The sequence below is a fragment of the Parasteatoda tepidariorum genome, chromosome 5 (assembly GCF_982258835.1).
Source record: "Parasteatoda tepidariorum strain Cologne lab strain chromosome 5, Ptep-v5.0, whole genome shotgun sequence".
Lineage (NCBI taxonomy): Eukaryota > Metazoa > Arthropoda > Arachnida > Araneae > Theridiidae > Parasteatoda > Parasteatoda tepidariorum.
The window spans coordinates 2235313-2258809 of NC_141759.1; the positions used below are offsets into that span (position 1 = coordinate 2235313).

The following is a 23497-nucleotide window of genomic DNA, read 5'->3' on the forward strand; positions in this document are numbered from 1 at the left end:
TATGAATTTTCGGTTCTGTAAACTTGTCATTTTGAATCCAACCCAGAACACTCCTGGATTAAGTATTTTTATTTTATATCGGTCGTTGATCCAGACGGGAATGGCAACAGCTCTTCGAGTAAGAAGGTTGTGTTTTTGTTAGCGAGATTCGTTTACAAGTAAAAATGCAGTAAATAGTCAATTCTGAGGAATAATTTGTGTAATAAAGTGTTTAATATCATCTGAGAAGCATTGATAAGGTATAAATTTGTGAATTTGAATAATAATTAGTGAAAACCTGAACTTGTGTTACTTGCGAGACTTAACATGGCGGCTAACTGAAGTGGGTGTTTTCTGGCGAAGTAAATTATTGATGTGGATATCTGGTTGATGCTGCATCAACACTATCAAGGTGAATATAGTGATAGATAGTACCATAGGACTGCTATTTGTGGTTAATGCAAAGTGAATAATAGATGTTTTGCGATAGTGATCGTTGTAATGTGTAATACGTCAGTGAATACGTGTGACGTAACAGCGGATACAATAAACACTGAGTAAGTACTTTCTGAATTATAATTAGTGATACTTTTATTGTGGGGCAGGAGTGTTCAACAAACTGGATTTTGATATTGCCCAAGCGTTAATTGATTGCCTGATGTTGATTGTGCGCCTGGTATCATAGTGAATTCAGCTTTGTTTACAAATTGATGACTGATGTCACTGTGATTAAGGCATTGATAACTGCATAACAGACGTCACTGTGATTTAAACATTTGTGACTCCTTAGAGTCACTGCGTGTTCACAAGGTACTGGGTTCAAGGTCAATTGCTCACCCACATTATGGGAGAGGTATCGGAGGAGGATATGAATAATAGGGATACTGAAGATCCTAGTGACACGGATGACTTGACAGGACCAATCACAATCACACCAGCCATGGTCATTGATAAACGTATAATGTAGGTTCTGAATCAAGACAAGAGTAGAATTACAAAGACTGATAAAGATATATTAAACCAACTGCCTCACCGAGCTTATGAAACTGTTCGCGGAACGGAATATCAAGATTTGCCTGCTAAAATCAAAGATAGACGACATGAACAAACTAAATGGGACCCACCTGGATCCACAGAACAGGAAAAACCGTGAATTCAGGAGAACATATGCAGAAATGGTGAAAAACACATACAGGTTGAACAACAGAGTCAAGATAAAGAATTCATAACTATAATGAGGCCAAAAGAAGATCAGACTTTGTCAATCAGTAAGACCCAGCGAGAATAAGAGTGGGAATTAAAAAGATGGTTAATGTAAAAAACGGAGGAATATTGATACAAACAGACAGGCAAGAAGGAATTGATTGCATCAAGCGTGAGATGATGAGATTAAAGCTGGATAAGGAATACAAAACAAAATCACCGAGATTGCGACAGACAACAATAATTCTATTTGGAGTTGAAGAGGAAACTCATGAAGATGGCTTAGGTGATCTAACCCTGTCAACAGAAAACAGTAATTGAAAGAGAGCACACAAGGATTATAACAAGACTTAAAGTTAGAAACAACAAGAGACATTGGATCCTTGAGATAGTGCCGGAAAGTTACAACAAAATCAGATGTAAGGATAGGTCGAACTTACTGTGGAGAAGATATCGATTTGACGAAACATTTGGGATAAAGCAATGCTTTAGATGCGCGGGAATCGGCCATATAGCGGCTGCCTGTAAGAGCAAGCAAATATGCAGACACTGCTTCTCGGAAGGCCACAAAGATAATGAATGTGAGGAGATACCATTCTGTCATCATTGCGACAGAGTAAACAAAAAACACGTATTGTCTTTAGATGTGGAACACTCACCTTTTAACAAGCAATGCAATCAATATGTGAGAACCCAGAATAGACAAGCGAAAAGAACAAACTATGAACAGTGACAACAACACAGGTTTGAAAAGAGGACATATAAACTTACATCACACATTGTCAGCAAACATACAACTTAATGAGGATTTTATTAATCTGGATATTAGTATAGTACGCATTAACGAGCCTTATTACAACCAAACTTCAGACATCAGAGGATTCAACGCCAGGAATAGGATTTATTACCGAAAGGACTCACCGAGATCGGCCAGCCATTATGCTGAGGAGTAACCTGATTAACGATTTCCCAGTACTTGTAGCTGGAGACATTTATGCGATCACATTTAAACATGGAAATAATGAATATCTGTTTATTTCTATCTATTGTTCACCCAACGAGGATATTGAGACCAATCTGGAGCTACTTGAATCTGTGCTAAGCAAATATAGGGACATGGATACAATCTTGTGTGGGGACTTCAATGCCAAGTCTGCTGCTTGGGGCTCCAGGAGCGATCACAGAGGAGACCTTTTATTAGACTACTTATTACGAAACAATCTAGACATAGTGTACGACCCAGGCTGCCCGCCTACGTTCAATTCAGTACTTGGCCAAAGATGGATCGATGTTATTGCCAGTAACATTAATGAAATCAATAACTACAAAGTTCACGAAGGAATAACTTGCTCTGATCAAGAACTAATAATGGCAGCAATTGATAGACAACACCAAAACCACAGAATTCATAAAGCAAAAGTTGATTTCCGTAAACTAGATTGGCTTTCCTTGAAAATTGAACTCAATAAAATAATTGAGAGAAATAAAATTATTGATACCTCAAATAAAACCAACTTCAACAAACAGATTGAAGACATCACAGAAGAGATAGTCAACGCTTGTCAATTGTCAAGAAGAAAATTAACAATAAATTATAAAAAACACTACTCCTGGTGGACCCCAGATATCAACACTATGAGGATATCATACTTGCCAACTTTTCCGGATTTTCCGGAAGATTTTATTTTCATATTTAAAGTGGTAGTAAATATATACTATTTTTTCTTTTATAAACTTAATTTTTAAATGATTTTGATCACCACTATTCTTACAAAAATTAAGCACATATATTAATATGCGTTACTATCAAGGTTCTCAACTTAAGTTTTTTCAAATGCAACGTATTTGTTTGCTTAAAATTGAAGTTTTAATTTCATTTTAATACCACTGGGAAAAATGATAATGAAAGGAATTAAAAGTTGGCAGGTATGGGATATATGTTAGAGCACTGAGGCGCAGGTATCAGAAAACAAAAGACAATAACATCAGAATGAACTTTAAAATAAAGTACAAACACAACTAGGCGAAATACAAAAAATTAATCAAGAAAGTTAAAACTGACCATCTCAAGTCATATCTTAGCAAACTTGGCACAGACGAGGCGTTTGCGGCCCCTTACAAAACTTCAAAGGGAGCAAATATAGGCAGATCATTGAATCACGCTGTTTTTGATGGAAACAATGTTTTAACAACTGATTGCACAGGAAATATCAAAACGATTATGGCACATCACTTTCCTGAACGTCAAGACGACACTGTAGCACTTCTGACTGGTAACATGATGGACCCCCCCCCATTTACACTGAGGGAACTGGAAGCTGTAATTAGAGATATGAGATCAAACAAGGCACCGGGACCTGATTGGATACCCAACGAAGTCATCAAAGAACTCTACTACACTAATAAGTCTTGGCTTCTGGAGATCTTTATTCACTGCCTTCATGAGATGTACTTCCCGGACAGTTGGAAACTAGCCAGGGACGCTCTAATAGAAAAACCTAACAAGGACCTCAGGCTACCGGAAACATATAGACCTCTGTCCCTGCTTCCAGTATGGGGTTAACTACTAGATAAATTAATTACTAAGAGACTGACATACTAGTTGGAAAAAAAAAGCTCTTACACGAACAATAATGTAGATTTAGAACTGGAAGGGGGACGGAGGACGCGAGCAGAGTGGTAGTGGACACTATCCAACAGGCAAAACTCGAAAAAAGGCACACTATAGGGGTGGCCCTGGACATTAAAGGCGCCTTTGACAACGCCGACTGGGTAGTACTTAAATCACTCATAAATCAACTCGATATTCCCTACAACATAAAAGGCATCATTTTCAGCTTCCTTAATATAAGACAGGCAATTTTTGTGGACTCCAGTGGCAAGACAGTAGACAAACGTAACGTCAAGTTGGGTGTCCCACAGGGATCCTCACTGGGACCCATTTTATGGCTCATATATATCAATACTATTTTAAGCCATGCTTTTAACATAGATTTTAGTGGCTTCAATGATTTTAATCAACGATATTTTAAAATTATTGTCTTTGCAGATGATTTTTTATACTCCTCAGTCACACTATTTTATACCGATTTGACCTATTGGTGACTCACATTCTTGCAGAAATGTCGGCGTGGGCAGAGTTAAACAAACTAACTTTCAGTGAAAATAAGACCAAGGTAATTATTTTCAACAAAAGCAATAAAAAAATTGGCAGAACTCCTTGTATCAAGATGGATCGTAACAGTAGCATCAACCTGAAAGTGGTCAATACACTCAAATACCTTGGCATAGTGTTCGATTTGGGCCTGACATGGATGCAACACCTTAACGACATCAAAGATAAACTTACTAATTTCAATCAAATGATTAGAAGAGTCGTCAGAGCTACATGGGGACTTAGCCCATACATTCTAAAGAAAATATATCTCCATCAGGCAAGCGAAAAAATCATACTATATGCGGCCAGTGTCTGGTACAAGAACACTACTAAAATGAATGATAAATTAAAATCTCTGAAACACATACCTCTTTTAACAACAACTAAATGCTATTCTTCAGTTAGTAGAGATGCTCTCCAGATTCTGGCCGGAGTTAAACCCACACACCTCAAATTAATTGAAACCATTTATACAAAGAGAATCAAGTGGGGCTGGAGGAGAGAAGATTTGTACCAAATAATCCCATAAATCATCTGTAACAACCTCGCAACACAAAACAATATACCAGCACCAGCCCCAACCCATCCAGATGAACAGGTCGTTTTGCCTTGGGGATATAGTCCACCACGTAATTCCGGCAGTGAGATCTACACAGACGGCTCTAGAATGGAGGTCGAACCCAAACAATTTAGAACTGACTTTGGTGTAATATTTAAATATGATGGAAGTACTGTTCACCAGACCTCACCCAGAGCGTCTGACCACTGCTCAATCTTTGAGGTCGAGCTGATGGCAATTCGTGAAGCCATAAGATGGACACAAAACAAGGAAGGCAAGTTTAGTATTTTCACTGATTCGCTCTCCTCACTTCATGCCCTAGCGGACCCCTCTTATAAAAACACTACAGTAATTGAAATTTAAAAAAACTATGGCATAAAGGTATTACTTTTAATCGAACTAGAGCTCATATGGGGACACAGGGTAATGAGGAGTCGGATCGGGCAGACAAGGAAGCCACCAGTCTCGACCGAGTGGATTTCACTGCCCAACTTGCCCATGTACAGGTCAAATCGATAATCAATGAATGTGCCATGACAAGGTGGAAAAGCGAATGGACAAACAACACTAAAGGGACGTCAATCTTTTAAATTTTTTAAAGATCCAAGGGTCACCAGACTGCAGGCAGATTTTTATCTAAATCAATTTCTTACAGGCCATGGCGTGTTAGGTAATCATCAATACCGCCTTTTCGGGAGATGCCCAAACTGTAACTTCTGTGGTGAATTCCAGGATATAAAACATCTATTACTTGACTGTCTGGAATTCCAGACGTGTCGTAGCACTGACTTTCTAAATAAAAATACTGAACATCAACTCTTTTCTAAATGGCCTGCAGGAACACTATCAAATACATCATCAAAGTGCCCCTAGAGAATATTTTAGACTGTACTTAAACTATAATACTTGAACTATTACTTCTGAACTTTGACTGTCCCGTCACCGTGCCAACATTTTAACTTTTTATTTATTGATTTTAACTATCGATTTTTAAAGTTTACACCTGCTTTTATCACCTTACACCTGCTTTTATCACCTTATCTATTTACACGACAATGTTGGTTCTATATTTGTTGGATTTTATATGATTCGTCAATTTAATATTTTACTATTTCACCCAAGTTTTAATTTCCCATAGATTTTAAAATTGCTCATTTTAGTATTTGTAGTTAAATTACTTTTAGGATTTTACTTGTTTTGGGGCTTTTTCCAGGTTTTAAATTTCACTTTTGTACTATAGCTTAATATTAATCTTACTCCCCCGCCTTGTTCATGAGCTGTTGCCATGTAGGATATGTATTTTATGTTTTGTACTGACTTTTTGGATTTTAATAAACATTTACCCGTATGCCCTAAATAATTGCAGGTCGGGGTAAATCGTTGAACAGCCGACACAATTTTTGTGTTTACGACTACTAATGTTCAACGCCGTAGCCTTGTAATTTTGAACTAGTTCAGAAGACAAGAAAACTCCTGGATCAGTACCCCCAGAAGTACTGATTTGTTATGGGAACATGGAGGACTTTGCAACTCGACAGATTTAACGTAATCAGTCATCATTAACTACTTCGGCCGGCGGGGATCCAATCCACGAACTCTTGGACATGGGCCCAGCGCTCTACCGACCAGGCTTTCGTGGAAGATTTTCGATGAAACTAACCCGAACTAACGTTACACGGTGAGGAAAACCACCCGCACAACAAGGGAATTTTAAATGATAATCCGTTTACCGCTGATAAATTTATACGTTAGCATGGCGTTCAGTGAAAGCTAGGAGCAGAATTCACACCGATTAACCACCGCATGGTTTCAAACCTGGGAGATCAGTGCTTTATCCTCTGAACCACCACATTAGTCACCCATAAACCTCTGAAATGTATAACATACCTCGTGGTTTTCCAGGAATTGCTTGATGAGTAATTTCCAGTTGTGGTCATCGTAGTTGACTCTATAGTAACCGACCTCTTGAATGTTGCCCACTACCCAGTGGTCAGCTCCAGGTAAACCTTTGATGCTTCCTATGAAATGAAAAAAAAATTGAGATAACATTTAAAAAACAGCAACAAAACAAAAAGAATTTATATCAATAAAATGAATAGTTTCTCTTACAACTCCAGAACCTTTCACGTCCTGAAATTTCGACAGTGGATAAAAAGGAGCAACTTTAGCCCCCCGATCCTAAAATCATTCAAAAATTTCAAAGACTTATGAAAAATGGAATTTTTTTCATTGGTTGCCGACTGTTTCCATGCCAACTAACCCTTACATTTCAACACGTTGACTGCCGTTTCACTCATATTCGGGTGACAGCAAAGTTTCTAACCGGGCCGGTTTATTAGACTGCTTGCGAAGATGTATTTGGAAAGACACAAAACTGCACTGGAAGTTACAAAACTATTGAATTGTTATAAAAGAGATACACATCTGATTAATTAAGAAAATTACTGTGAGCCTCTTAAAAGCTTTCTTGTACTTTTCTATTTGACTCACTAAGAAATAAGTTTTTTCTTTTCGAAATTTCAACGAAATCAGGTAAAGATCCTCTTTTCTCGGCAAAGATTCAAACTGATCGTGTAAAGTGGAGCAGTCAACGTGTTAATCGATAACATTATTGATGTCTTTTATATCTCTCATTAAAGAAGTGCTTTATTATTTAAATATACCTTATTCGTTATAACTTAAGTGGTGGTGATCAGTGCACAAAAAAAAAAAAAAAAAAAAAAAAAAGAAACAAATAACTTCAAGCTCAATCTTGTTGATTCGAGAGGGTGATTTCAAATATGGTAATTAACACGTGCAGACGAATTTTTAAGTTACGAATTCAGACACAAAAATGTTCTTTCTCTGAATAAACATACCTTTTTATAGAAAGATCCGGATTTCCCAAACTATATGTGGTAGATACAATCTGGGAAATAGGGCCCCAATAATTTAATCAGAAGAGTGGTTCAAAGTTTGAACCCCTTAATGCAAATTTTTTCTTTCTGCGTATTTCGCCATATCTCGAGAACTTTTCAAGCGAATTCATAAAATTTTGCACACCATTTTAAAACTAGTTTATCGGTAGTTCAACGCAAAATTTAACTTTTAGTAAATATATAGTATTTTCTATTATTTTACTTAATAATTGGCACAAAATTTTGAATTGTAAGGTATACAATTTTTCACATCATTTTAAAGTATGCATTTTTACATGGCAAAATACAAAATCTGAGCGAAATTGGTTAAATAGTTCCTGAGAAATGAAGCTAAAAATTGTATTCTTAAAAATCAATTTCACAGGAGCTATTCGACCAATTTTGATCAAATTCTGTATTTTAATATGTAAAATTACGTTCTTTAAAATGATTTACAAAATTGCTTACCGTACAGTTCAAAATTCTTTTTGATAATTATTAAATAAAATGATACAAATAGTAAATATTTACGAAAGTTATAATTTGCATAGAATTTTTTTTGGATGAACGAGTCTTAAAATGGTGACCAAAAATTTTTGAATTCCCTTAAAAAATTCTCGAGATATTTTGAAATAAGCAAAAAGAAAAATTAACATGAAGGGGGTTCAAACTCTCCTGACCAAACTATTGGGATCCTATTTCTCTGATTGTGGCTACCCCCCCACCCCCTATATTTTGCGTTTATTCAGAGAAAGTATATTTTTGTACCTGATTCCGTAAATTTAAAATATCTTCTGCACAAATTATTTAGTATATTTGAGGCCACCCCATCGAACCACCTAGATAGATTCCTTGAACGTGAAGATGTTATTAGATCAAAAGTTATTTAGGGTATTCCATTTTTAATTTTGTGCCCTGTACTTCAGTATTTCTAAAGTTGTCTGAAACCAACTGTTCTTATTTCTGTGTATAAACTGTGTTTCTATCAAGCTAAATAATTTAAAATCAACTGCAAATGGAATATAATAATGTACTAAAAAGCAGAAAAAGTGCCGTTTAGGAGAAGCGTCAATATTCGCTCTACTCTTACTGACATCAATGATGCCTTATGGTATTAGACACTATTATGGTCATTGGACCAGTTTTAAAAAAATATAAAATATATTAATATGACAACACATTATTTTCCTAATAAACAATAATGTGCCGCTTTAATACAGATACTGTAAAAAGAGGATTTTTCAATTGATTGTGGTACCTATCATGAGTGGGTCTCGATCAAAAGAGCATCATAGTAATCTTTATTTTGATCGGTTAAACTACTGAAAGCGTCTTTTTCTCAATCTAGTAACGTAAAGCCACCGATAAGGGAAACAAATAATAAATAAGAAACTAAATAAAACTAGTTTAATGAAAATACAATAATATTATTTAGTGTCTCAGTTTTGTAATGTTGTTCAGTACAGATCGATTGATTTTGTTTTCACGAAGAGCAGGCATTCAGATAATTAGTCATAGACATTAACTCAATCGATCATTTTAATACGTATTACGCACACAACCTATGTTAAAACCATTTTAACATAAATGTTACATTAAAGAGTATTTCATTATTATAACTGTCGTTGAACCCAATTTCTTCGTTGGGATTCGAATCCGGTTCACCGCATTGGATGGCGAACGCTCTATCCGCATCATGGCTCTATATATACTATCATTAAATATCGGCCGATTATACATTGCATACGATGTCAAGTGTTATAATCGTTGAAGTATGAAATATAATAAATTCGCACTTCTCATTAGTATGATTGAAAGAAAGTAATTTCTTGTAATAATTTTGCATTATTTTAATAAGAAAAGCAGTATTATTAATAATAACTAAGATGATCCCGCAGAAGATGTGAGGGAAACTAAATTGCTTTTCCCTACAAATCTTTCACATTCTCATACTACGTATCGATTGCTGCAATTGTTTAAAGGATATTATCATTTTCTATTTAAACTCATATTTCCACTTGTAAACATCTAGACACTCGTTAAGAAAAAAGTTAGTTAACATCATGAATGTCCGAATTTCGGTTGGAAAAATTTATTTTTGATGCAGATGTAGAAAACTTTCGCAATAATTTAAATTTCTGTTACTAGACAGAATTATGAGTTTATTCTAAAATTTTTAACGTGTTTTAATTTAAACTTAATGGTTCTTCTCTTTTGAGAATTGACCCTATACTTTTAACGTAAGAATTTTTAACATTCATCCAATAGCGAGTCCAGGCGTGAAAATACCTATTCATTCAGACAATAATAGAATAATAACGAGCGAAACTATTTTGCACAATAGACTTAGAGGTTGGAGCAGGACGCATCGACCAGCGGTCTATTGTACCCATACCATAAAGTCATGATGAGTAAACACCTGACAGGAATATCTTGCAATTCCCAGACCTTAATGAAATGTTGCCCTAAATGTTTGAGCAGAATGGACCTCACAATCACAAAGTTTATGTCGAGATGTCTCATCCTCAAGACCTCGACAAACAGGATAAGATTGTGCATAGGTGTGTCTCCTGAGGGTGCAGTGAGAAGACAGTCGCGATTCAGCTCTTTCTGACGATCCGAGTTGCGTCATTGTTTCATGGGCAATCTTGCCACAGAGTTTGAAAATAGATGCCCTGAATGATGTGGGAGAAATTCCTTCAGGGTCCCCAGCTCATGACCAGGAATACCCATATGTCCAGACACCCAAATGTAGGTTTTTGCACAATGCGAAAACATTTAAATTACTTACACACTTATTTAAAGTTTTTTTTAAAGTTTTTCTTCTTTTTTTTTACTATTGACTGTCTAACATACTGTTAAGTGTTATATACAAGTCAAGATTATAATGAATAAAGTAAAATAATGTAGAAATATTAAAAGCTATACAAATTCATGGAAACGTTGGAAAAAAATGAGAATGCCTCTTACCATTTGTTTTGTGTAGCCAAAGTTTGGTTACAGGATTCCAATCTGGATTTGCTCCATCTGTGTAGGTGAAAGGAATTTCCCAGCGACTGCTGCAAAATTCACATCACATTATTATTGAGAATGGGGGGATTTTCTATGAATAAAATTACATATTTAATTTTTTTTTCCTCAAGGAAAAAAATCTGCACTGAAATTAAGATTTTAGATGAATCGAATGAAGGTAAAATTAATAAAATTTATTTTGTTATTATAATTTTATCAACAGAAAAAAATCCACCGCATTATAATTACAAATTTCAAAACATTTTTATAGGAAACACCGCAATTAAAGTGATAAAAAAACTCCCATGAATCTCATTATTATGTCTAATTTCAGTATGATTTAATTGGAACACAGCTATTAAAGCTTTCAAAATAAGAACAAAAAATTTACAATCGCATCATGTTTGCAAATTTTAAAATGCTATAATGGGAAATAGGGCTGTAATAGTCTAAAAAAACTACAATAGCCCTAATGCAGACTTCGTAGAGGCTAAAAATAAAAACGAGTACAAGATTTCACATAAAAACAGGGCATTTTTGGTACAATACATGCATACTCTAATATTTTTAGAAGGGGAAACCAAGAGCTGATGAATAGTATTCGAATAAGGCACCTGGGGAGATGACTCGTTTCATGTCCTTCCCCCTTCCTCTATGTATTACAATGTATTACCTTTCAAACATTTTTCGCATGTAGATTATCAGGAATATATTTTAAAATTTCCCTTATTCTTAAATTAGGTAATACGTTTAATGGTGTTCTGAGTTCCATATAGTTATCAAACTATCTATGTATACATATTTCTCTTACACGGCGACAAAAAAAGCCTCATTACAACTTCCCGAAAGGCAACGCTAGAAAATCGACCAATGATTGCCGCTAAAAATGTCACATGCCAAATCTAGCTGAGATGGCTCAACATATACCGCTTTTAAAAACGGAAACTGAAATAACTAGAGAAAGCATAAGCTAGGCAGAAGTGAGTAGTCTTTGTCGATAGATCTCTATTTTAGTATTTTGTCGAAAGCGCTTTTTTTCACGAATTTATATATTACGAATTTATATATTACGAATTTATTTGACGATTTTTGATTTATATCACGAATTTACTTGTTTAACTACAATTTATTTGTTTATGCAGGTTTTTCCTTGCAATTCACTTATTTCAATTTTTAATAGACTTAATTATAGCCAAAATTTTAACCTTTTAAAAGAGATATCAGTTTTAGAAATTTCATCTTAAGATTTTATACTCTAGCACATTTCTAATAGGTTTAACGAATTACATGTCATTTATTTGAATTCAAATTTATTTTAATGACTTAGTATTTACTAAAAAGATGTAATTTTGTTTTTTTGAAAAAAAGTTGTTACATGGATTTGAATGATTGTTTTGAATTTTTAGAATTTTGTGCATTTGCAATGTACCTAAGTTAGTAGCGAGTGAAGCGAGCTTGGTTTGCGAAGCAAACTATATAAGATTGCGTAGCAATTTTCGGGGGTTGGCGAGCGTTAGCGAGTAGGGGGCGCAGCCCACTAGAATAGCAATAAAACTTATATAGCAGAACCCTATAGCAAACAAACTTTAGTGAATAACCCTCGAATTTAAAGACTATTTTTTCAACTTATAAAAGGAAAATAATAATTATCATTATAGGATTTAATCGCAACTTACTAAAGTGAACATGACATTATTGCTTAATATTATTCGATAAGGATCAAAATGATTATTTTAAAATTGCGTTCTCATTAAAAGGGGAATTCTGCAAAAAAAAGAAGAAAAAAAAAGCCAGGCGTACCAGGACAAATTTAGTAATAATCAGGATAAATAAGGACAGAAAAGTTTTTATTAGGAAACTAAGGACAACTACGAACTCTGCTTAATTGTGATTTTCAGAATGTTTTAATGAGTAATGACGCTATAAAAGCATGATTGCAAATTTCAGAATGTTTAAAGATGAATTACGCATTAAAAGTCTAAAAAAATCTACAATAGCTCTAATTGTAGTTTTCATGATGTTTTAATGAGGAATGACACCACAAAATTCTTAAAAATCCTACAATAGCCATGATTGCAAACTTCAGAATGTTTAAAGATGAATTATGCATTAAAAGTCCTAAAAAATCTACAATAGCTCTAATTGTAGTTTTCAGGATGTTTTAATGAGGAATGACACCACATAAGTCTTAAAAATCCTACAATAGCCGTGATTGCCAGAATGATTCATTGGGTGATGACGCTATAAAAATCTAAAATAAATTTACCATCATCGTAAATTTCGAAATGAGTCTTTTAGGAAAATCACCATTCAAGGTTTGAAAAAAAGATGAAAAAAAAAAAACAAATATGACGCGATTGTAGTAATCGCGTCATATTTGCAAGTTTCAAAAAATTTATATACATATATATATATATATATATATATAAAAGACACATCACTACTTACTCGATTTCCACACTCTCCATTACTATTGCTTCGGTAAATTCCCCCCTCCCCCACGCAGGTACATTCCAACTTCTAACTAAAACGAACTGTCGTGGAAAAAAAACCCCAAGAAGAACCGAAACCATTGAAACGGAGAGAGGAAAAGTGTAGAGATAGGAGGAATCACGATACCATGAGACACCTATTCTATTTACTAAGTATAAAGCAAGGCTGACTTGTTTCCTAGCTTAGTATAGGGCCTTGACAAACAACAACTAGTATTATACTACATAAGAAGAAAAACTACATTGCATTTTGAGAATGCGACAAGTCATCTGGTATTTAACTTTGACAGCACGAGAAGCTATTTTGTTGTAAATTTCGGGAGTACGAGTAACCATGATTGTGGTTGAGAGTGGAGATGAACAACGTTACCTGTCTTTTTCTGAGGATTCTAGGAGAAATCTTGTCTGTTGTACGGTTGCAGTTCCAGCAGTGTAATCTCTGGTCACTTTGACCACTGGATAGCCTGTCTGAAGTGTCCATGAATCCATTACAGTTTTAACATCAATGCGGTCTTGTTCCTCCTGGACCTACATTCAATGAGTGAAAAAAGAAATTTTATTTAAGTAAATTTAGTAAAAAATTCTGATATTACTAATTTGATTTGTTATAGGTAGGTTTGTTTGCATGCAGGTATTTCGTTTCTGCAAACTATTCACTTATTTTCAGCTTCTTTAGTTATTGGTTATTTTTGATTTCAAATAACTAGAATTGTTATAAACTGGCCAGAAAGTAAAACCTAAAAATTCTTAAAAATTAAAAAAATGAAGAAAAAAAAAACTTTGAAAATCATTAAACTTTCAAATGAAAAATATTGCCCTTAAGATTTTTTGAATACATGTTTTATGTTAGATCTTTTGTGTAAAAAATTATTATTCGAAACTTTTATTTATTAATTTAATAAAAAATAAGGTAATACTTTAAATAAATGTGTCATTTATGAATAAAATGAGATATCAATAAATACTTGAACACAATTGGGAATTTATTTATTTTTAAGATTTATCTTCAGAAACATCAAAATTGCAAATGTTTTTTACATTCTTAAGTTAGAAAGGTTGCTTTTTGCTGAAAAGTAAATTCTTTCTATTTCATATATTCTTTCTATTAATGCAAAATATACTAAATATTTTGCAAAATGAGCAGTAGTTGGCAGGCCTGTGTGAAAAAATAAAAACACAACGAAGAACGAAAAAAAAAACGCATTTAACACCTGATTATAAATAATAATTTTCTTTATGTTATCAGTTCATAAAGCCGGATTAAATATCAGACAACAAACATATTATGTTGCATTATATACACGTCTTAAATACTAATTTAATACATGAGAATTTGTTCAAGAACATTAAAAACTTAAAAAAGAAGTATTTATCAATCTTCAGTTTTTCAACTTTTATTCAAAATTCAGTTTTTTATATATTTAGATATTTTTTAATACTACATATTCAATTTTTGTTAAATAGAATTTTTAATGTTGTTAATAAAGTAGTTTATGTATTTCTGAAATTTCAATTTTTTTTAATGAAAAGGTCTCAAATTACTGAAAGAAATAATTTTTATTCTTGTAATAAGGTAAGGTTCCTTATTTTCAGCTCCTTCAAGAAGGTAAATGTTTTTTTTTTAAATCTCGAGGGGGGGGGGAGGTAATGCTATTCGAAACTAGAAAAGATAAGGAAAAAATTCATCTTCTAGATTTCAATTATCTGATTGCAGGGGTAAAAATAAAAGTAATTGAATTCCACGAGAAAAATTTAAATGACTTTCCTAAAAAAAAAATTCTTAAAAAAATAAATAAATAAAGCATTCCTTTAGTTCTAAAGAATCTTTGCTTATTTGTTTTTTTTTTCGAATTAATTCTCACTGGTATTAAGAGTACGTTGAAAGTTTTTTCTCCCTTAAAAGATGTTGATGTAATACAGGTTACAAAAAAGTGCAATAAATAAAATAAATTAAAATAGGTTTTTCACAGAGAGAAAACTGAAGGTAATTTCAAAAATTGTTTTTCTAAGTATTTCTGAGAAAAATTTTTTTAATGAAAGATTCGGAATTTAGAACATAAATGTTTAAGAACGTATTAATATATAGTGATACATATTACTTACTCTGAAATAGTAATATATACGTAAATTCTGTACCTGTTTATGTTTTATGACTCCATAAAAAACCCTTTAGGAGTTTCAATTGTCGTTAAGTTAAACAATACCGATTTGTTTGTTGCCATAAATAATTAAGTCGGTCAGAATGGTAACTGAAGTACTAAAGGAGTGGGGGGTTGCAAGTTCGAAAGAGTATTTTATTTTAAAACCATCGTCGAACCCAATTTTGAGTTTACGACTACTCATGTTCTATTCCGTAGCCTCATCATTTTGAACCCCATCCAGAAGACAAGGGAACTTCTGAATCAAATATTGGGAACAATGTGTCCTCCTGGAGAACTTTTTGATGGAACCTACCCGCATTTGCGTTACATGGTGAGGAAAACTAAAAAAACCTAAGTCTAACGGCAAGTGGACTCTAACCCATGTCAACTGCTGAGGATATTTTATGTCAGCACTGTGGTCCACGCGAGCCGATCACCCATCGAGAAATCTAATTTTAAATATACAGCTTCTTTGAAATTCGACTTCTTAGTCGATCTATATCTTTCGATTTTTGCATTTGGCCTTATAAAATCACAATCTAAAATGATGTCAAGTCTTTATATTTTACAATTCAAAATGGTTCGATTATTTTTGAATGAAATAAAAAAATAATAAATAATTATTAAAAATGATTAGCTTAAAAAATTCCAAAGGTGCGGCGAAATACGCAAAAAGTAATGTTAATAAACTTGATGAGGGGTCCAAACTTTGAACCGCTCTCCTGTTATCGAAACTATGTATAGCAGATGGACATTTTGAGGGTAGAAAACAAAAGGTTTTTCTTATTCAGAGAAAGTAAGTTTTCAGGGGTCTGTCCAGACATTTTGTGAAAGGTCCGTTTTTCGTGAAATTGTGAAAAAATTACTCACATTCTTTCAACCAGGGTCCGCTTTTATGAATTTGTGCAAATAGGGTCCGTTATTGCAAAAAAATATTTTTTCAAGGAGTTTTTAAATTGTAAAGACATACAAGATTATGCTCAACACTGTAAAATTATAATTAAAAAAATTAAATTTAAAAAAATAAACAACAATTGCTGCTTCTAAATTAGAGATGCAACACACAAATATTTGGTATTTAGCCTATACTGCTGAACACAGAATATTAATTTCGGATGAATAATGGAAGAATCGTCTACCGAAGACAAAACTTAATTCGTTTACATCCATCTTTCTTGTTTTCTGCCCTGGAAAGGGTTTATTCGATTAACAAAATAATAATGAAGATAAACAAATTTGTGAAAGGTCCGTTTTTAAGTTAAAATATTTTGTGAAGGGTCCGTTTTTATGAAAAGATATTTTGTGAAGGGTCTGTTAACGGACCCAAATTTCTTCTAAACAGACCCCTGGTTTTTGTGTCAGAATTTGTGAAATATCTGCACTCATTAAAGAGCATATTGAGTCATTGAATAACATATAATATTAACAAAACATTCATACTTTTGCAAAACTTGTTTGAGTAAAATAAAATAAATTTAAACGTTTGTTTTGTGCAAATATTTATGAATTGCAATGCTCGAAAACAAATTTCTCATGTCATCAAAGCGATGAAACTTTTGTTATTTAAAAAACTAGTAAAATATACAGTTTAATTTCTAAAAGAAAGAAAAAATCAGTAACGATGTCGATTGGCACTGGAAGCTCATTTATTCATAGTGATAGAATACCATTATCTGATTTAAATTTCAGAAATACTATACTTGAATGCAGAAAAATTTCTCTGCAACGATAAAAAAAAGGAATTTAAATCATTTTTTTGTAATTCAAATTGTTTTGGGTAACAATTTGAATTAGTTTTAATGAAACTGTTGTTCATGCTTCATATTGCGTGATTCTTTCTGACACAGATAAATTGCTTTAGTGGTGCAATGTATGATGAAGCGCTGTGTTTACTTGTTTCGCAGTTTTATACTAGGTAGTTAGTTGTTTATTTTGTGTGCAGAGTATAAATAAACAATTCGAGCTGTTTCATTATGGGTAAAAAAATTGAAGTAAAGGCCCTCGTGAATGATAAAATATTTTCAAACCGCGCATTATCACAAAAATTGAGTCGCAACGAAAGTAAAGATGTGGTAGAATATCGCAGTTTATATATATATATATATATATATATATATATATATATATATATATATATATATATATATATATATATATATATATATATATATATATATATATATATATAAAAACAATAGAACGACAAAAAAGAATAACAGAAAAAGAGAGATTAATGATGAAAATTAAGAAAATATTATAAAACGGTTTATTTACTATGCATAAGTTGCAAGTGCAGAGAATCCTTAAAATAAGCAAAAAATACAAAGAAAACAAGAAAAAATATATAATTGTAAAAAGGAAAATATATCGAAATAATATAAAAATTTCACCTAATTTTCTGTTAGTACTTAATGCAGGAGCGATTGTTTTTGCGTGACTCTTGCTGTATGATGTATTCCACATAAGATGTGCCGGAACCATCCGGTGTTTTGTCCACCCCCCTCCCTTGTGGAGTGGAGATGTGAAATGTTATAGCCACCAGCCTACCCGTAAATAAAACTAATCAAGGAATAATTGGTTCACGACTGAATTATTTGAGCTAAACATAACCAATGATAACAGGAATGTAGCCCTGTTATTATACATATTTCTAAACCATGATTGGACGAGAACCATATGTTTATATTTATGTTTGGAACAAAGCTTTTTTTATTAAATTGATGACATAGCATCAGATGCAGAACAATCTTCATCAAACTTTATTTCATTACGAAGCAGTTTAGACACATCATATTATATTCCGCATTTGTCTATCACAGGAATTTACTTATTTGTCGAAATTATTTTCAGATCCCCTTTTTTTCTGTTTTATTTCTCGCTCCTACTTTATGTCAGACAAAATTATCTTGTTTAAAAGAAACATGTGCATTTCTGATTCACTGGTTGTAAAATGTGAGAAGATTTCGGAAAAATTCGAGACAATTGAAGTACATTTGTTAAGATTTGAAGACATTTTTAGTCGTCAGAGAGCGTGAAAGTTTTTAAGAATAACTATCGAAATGTGAAAACTTTTTTCAAAATTTGTGGAATTCTTCATAAAAGGCAATCTTTACAAAACATCTTGCACATGGTATATAAGTTTTTATTTTTTATTGTCAAATTAGGTATAATTCTAAGATAAGGTAATCGATAAATTACTAACCAAAGTGAGATATTGCCAGAGATCATCTTGAATAGCATTGTCAAATTTCTTGGCGTTCAAATAATTCTGAAATGATAAGCAATATGAATGAATAATAAGAGGTGTTTCCTAAAAACGACACCTAAATGCATATTTTTAGAATCCTTGTCAAAAAAAAAGGGAAAAATATGCGTCATTAGCAAATCATTCTTTTAGAGAGGAAAAACAAAGTTACTAAAAAAATATCTAAAATATCACTACTGCGGAGGCCGTAAACTGAAAACTATAAAACCTGTTCCATTGCTGGAGTAAATACACAGGTGTTGACTTGTTATTATTCAAAATATCTTCAATTTTCATAAGGCAATTAAATTGGTTTTGATGTTTTCAGTACCGTCTTCCAAATAACGATACTTTGGATTTTGAAGTTTAAATATTAGTTTGTGACGCCCAATATGCCTACTTTTTTGTGACATGTTTTCTAAAAATATGCATTAATAGTTGTCAACACAAAACACTCTGCTATATAAACTTTTTAAAAGATAAATTTATATTTTCTATTTCATTACGTTGTTTTATGAACATTCTTTACACATTTAGAAGAAATATTTTTGAATACAGTCAATAAGCTCAATTTATGTCGAAATACATTTTTGACTTTATCGATTAGTCAATCTAGTTACAAAAATTAATTGCTTTGTATTTAACGTCCTTTGAAATCTGTATTTAAAAATTCTTCATTTACATTTTTTCTTCATTTTAAAAATAGTTCAAATTTGTAACTTCCAGATAGTCAGCATTCAACATATTCTACAACATTGGGTACAATTTTAACACTTAAAAAAATACACAATTTAAGATAGCTTAGAAAAATCTACTAACTGAAGGAGAATTCACTAACTGATTAAGAATTTGCAGTAACAGAAGAAGAATTTACTAACTGAAGAAGTTACTATCCGATTAAGAATTTGCTAACAGAAGAAATTACTAACTGATTAAAAATTTGCTAACAGAAAAAGAATTTACTAACCCATTAAGAATTTGCTAACAGAAGAAGAATTTACTAACCGATTTTAACTGAAGGTAAATTTTTTTAACCGAAGGTAAATTTACTTAAGAATTTGCTAACTGTATACCGTACAAAGCGTATGTTAAACAGTTTATTGGCTCATTTGAAAGACCACTTGAAATATTGTAGGAATGGGGACTTACCGCCAATCCCCTTTTAAAGTTGTCATCTCCAAGGAAGTACTTCATCATTCTGATAATAGATGCTCCCTACAATAAATGGAACACTTATGAATCTATATTCTGTAAACTCACTGTATATAGAATAGACGTTTTCCCACTCTCCGTTACCGGCACAAGTTTATTCCAAATTCTTACTAAAACGTACGGGAAAAGAATATTTAATGAAACCATCGTAATGGAGAGAGTGGAAAAATCGTGTAAAACTATTCTAATTACATATAATATACTTTTATATAACTTAAAGAAAAAAGAAGTTACTGTGAATAACAGAAATCAAGACATGTCAACACTCGCTTTGTTGAATATTTGTTATATCCGATTTGATATTAATTTATTCGATATTTTAATATTTGCTGAGGATAGATTAGACGAAACAGCAGTGTTCGGAGTATCGGGCCTTAAAAAAACATTAGTGTAGGGTATACCGGGCAGCTCTCTTTACATCTAGAGTATTCCTAAGATATTTTGACGCCGCTGATTGGATTTCTCGTCAACGCCTTCTGTGACGCTATTTCATTCTGCAATGCTTTTTATTTTCAGAATTGAGCGATTTCCGTAGGATAGCTTTTGTTTTTCAAACTTGAAATGTCAGTTTTTTCGCCTGAAAAAATGCCTTCTTCATTTAAAAATGAAATAGGAACTATTTCATCAAATATTATTACCCTTAGAAGCAATATTCTAAATTTAGAAGATTGGAACAAATGGGTAAAGGAATTTGGGGAACTTACAAATACGAAATGGAATTCTAGAACTTCGAAACCTAAAGGAGAAAGTTTTGTTTGTTGACAAGTAACTAGTTCAGACATTTTAAGAAAAATTTTGTACTTAATTTTTATGGGAAATTCTTTTTCGTTAAATTTATGATTATCATACGCATGAATTCTTATGAAGTTAATGTAACTCTAATTTATGGAATAACATTGAAATCGAAGTTTAATTGCCATACTCAATTCTTATATCCACTATGAAATGAATACTCAATAGTTTTAACTTGATATTTCTTGAATGAAATTAAAGTTTATCAAATGAAATTAATATTTTATTTATTTCTTGAGGATTACTAAAATTAAATTAAAATTAAGTTTTAAATTTAACATTTTATTAGTGGCGTCATCTATTTTCATTAAATAAAACAAAAATATCTGCATTATACCTACCTACTTATAACTTTTTTTGAACGTTTTTTGTTTCGTTTGTTAAATGTTTAGTAATACCGAAAAATTATTATTTGACATCTAAGAAATCTAGCAATTGTCTTTAAAATGTTTATTTTATTAATTTCTGATGCATAATTCCCATCAAAGTGAATGATTATGAATTGTCCATTGTACCATGAGTAATGGAAGAATAAATTTATAAAAAATTCTATCTTTTGATTCTAGTACATTTCAATTGGATTGTAAATATTAATTGCAGGAAATTATTTGTTTGTCACGTTTATGAAAGTATTTTGTACAAAACATTTGGCTTAAAATTAGTGTGAGAAATATACCGTGACTTATTTTTTACATTTTGTGAACAAATTAGGGAGAAATGATACTAGCGAGAAGCTACAAAAAGAACAGAAGGCAATGCCGAGAAATCCAATCAGAGAGTTCAAAATCTCTTGGGGATACTGTAGATGTAAAGGTAGTTGATATGCTACCGGGCAGTGGCACTTAACTAGACCTAGTATATATTTCGGACATTAACCAAAGCGACTATGTGACTCAACATTCACCAACGTTGCTCTCACTCAGCAGGATCAGACAGTTCAGAGAATGAAAAAACATGCATGCCTTGCCCTGGATTCAAACCATAAACCTTTCTGATGCAAGGCCAGTTCCTTGACCCCTACATAGGCCAGTCGGCGCAATCAAAATATACCAGTCACTGTATAAATCGTGATTACAAGTGATCAGAATATACAATAATCATGAATACCATGTAATCTCGATAGCCTGTAACGATTACATATAATCATGATTGCATATAATCGTATATTATTGTTACTTGTCGTCAGAATTATAGTGTTAATCAACATTATGAGAAGTTTAAACTACGGTTACAAGTAATTGATAACTGTAATCTATTATATTTTTGCCCAACTCTTGAAGGGAACTTTGGAAAGCAGTTGTGGGGTCTGGAGAGCGATAGCGAGCAGGGGGTGAAGCCTCCCAGTTAGGTATAAATGTTTCATTGTTGCGGTAGTGTTCTTTCTTTTTCCTCATCGCACACCACTGTAACTGGATTCTTCTTATCTGTCGTGTGTGTTTCGTCTTTAAAATTAAATAACTATATGTAAAAAATGAAGTAAAATTTAGAGCATTAACGTTAAAAAACTTCCATAAAATTTTTGTTTATATTTTTAAAAATGTTTAAAAAAAATTGTGTGAAAAATTCTTTGTGATTATAATTGGTTTCAGTTTAGATAAGTTTATGAGACCCTTTTCACAAAATTACTGTCGACAAATGTAATTATGAACGAATGACAGGAAAAAATATCAATTTAAATTAAGAAGTGAGAAATTAAGAACAAGTAAGAAATTTGAATTTTTGAGGTATTGCAATATCTCGATTTCTGAGGAATTATTGAAGTATTGCAATATCTTATTTAGATAAATTACAGTTCTATTCTAAGTTTAGTTCTTTTTAGAAAATGCAATTTTTGAGGAATATAATTTTCTTATTTAGTTTTTCCATTATAAGTGAGTTTTTGGGTTTCACTACTGACTACAGAAAAATGGCTCCAATGCACACAGTGTGTCCCCCTGATGAAGTGCTGTTTTTGCTAACATACATATTTTTAAAATTTCGTTTTGCTTACTTTTTAATTTAAATCGTTTACATAAGACAAATATGGCTTTAGCTGTCTTTAGCCCTTTTCGATTTCGACTTATTAATTTAAACTTTTTATCTAAAATTTGTTTAAATTTTCCTACTTCGATAGGAAAAAATATCATCCATTCGATATTAATAATTATATTATTTATTTATTAATTATCATTAATTCATTCTTATTTTTTGTGATTACTTATATATCATTCATTCGATATTAACTATATATCATTAAATCGACTGAAATTATTATTACTTATGTAAATTGTGATATAATTATTTATTCGATATTAATTATGTTCATTTCACTATTATAATCGATATTAATTCGATGCTAAAAATAGAAAGATACCTTTCCGTATGATATTCTATCGAAAATCTCGTTAATTTCATCAGGATGTCGGACAGGCAGAGAGATGGGATGAGAAGTCTTTAGGCAGTCCAGGTCAAGAACATCCTGCAGGTCATCCAGGACAAATTGATCGCTCATCTTCCATTCAGGGTGGACCGCCTCTACTCCCAGGTACTCGACGTAGCTCGCGAACCCTTCATTCAGCCACAGGTCGTCCCACCATTTAGGAGTTACCAAGTTGCCGAACCACTGAAAAAATACATTATTTCAGCTTATATCCTTATTGAGCGGAAAATTTTGCAATTATTTAGTGGTAGCATTTTAAACACAGCGAGCACTTTTTTTAAAAAATGAACTAATATTATAAAAACTGTTAATATTAGTAAAGTCAGGCATTTTTTTTGATGATGGAGTGTGTTCTGTATTTATAAATTACGCTCTTGGCGTTGGAGCATC

General features: G+C 32.4%; 1 protein-coding gene across 1 annotated transcript in view; it reads right to left on the reverse strand.

Annotated features, from left to right (window-relative positions):
- Window positions 1-23497, reverse strand: part of LOC107437802 (aminopeptidase N) — a 142756-nt gene that overhangs the window by 22124 nt on the left and 97135 nt on the right. Inside the window, exons 6-11 of the mRNA XM_043045904.3 lie at window positions 23042-23290; window positions 19834-19899; window positions 18643-18708; window positions 13670-13827; window positions 10766-10854; window positions 6786-6916 (exon numbers count right to left, since the gene is read on the reverse strand). Of these exons, the coding sequence (XP_042901838.2) occupies window positions 6786-6916; window positions 10766-10854; window positions 13670-13827; window positions 18643-18708; window positions 19834-19899; window positions 23042-23290 (759 nt within the window). The remainder of the gene's footprint in view (window positions 1-6785; window positions 6917-10765; window positions 10855-13669; window positions 13828-18642; window positions 18709-19833; window positions 19900-23041; window positions 23291-23497) is intronic.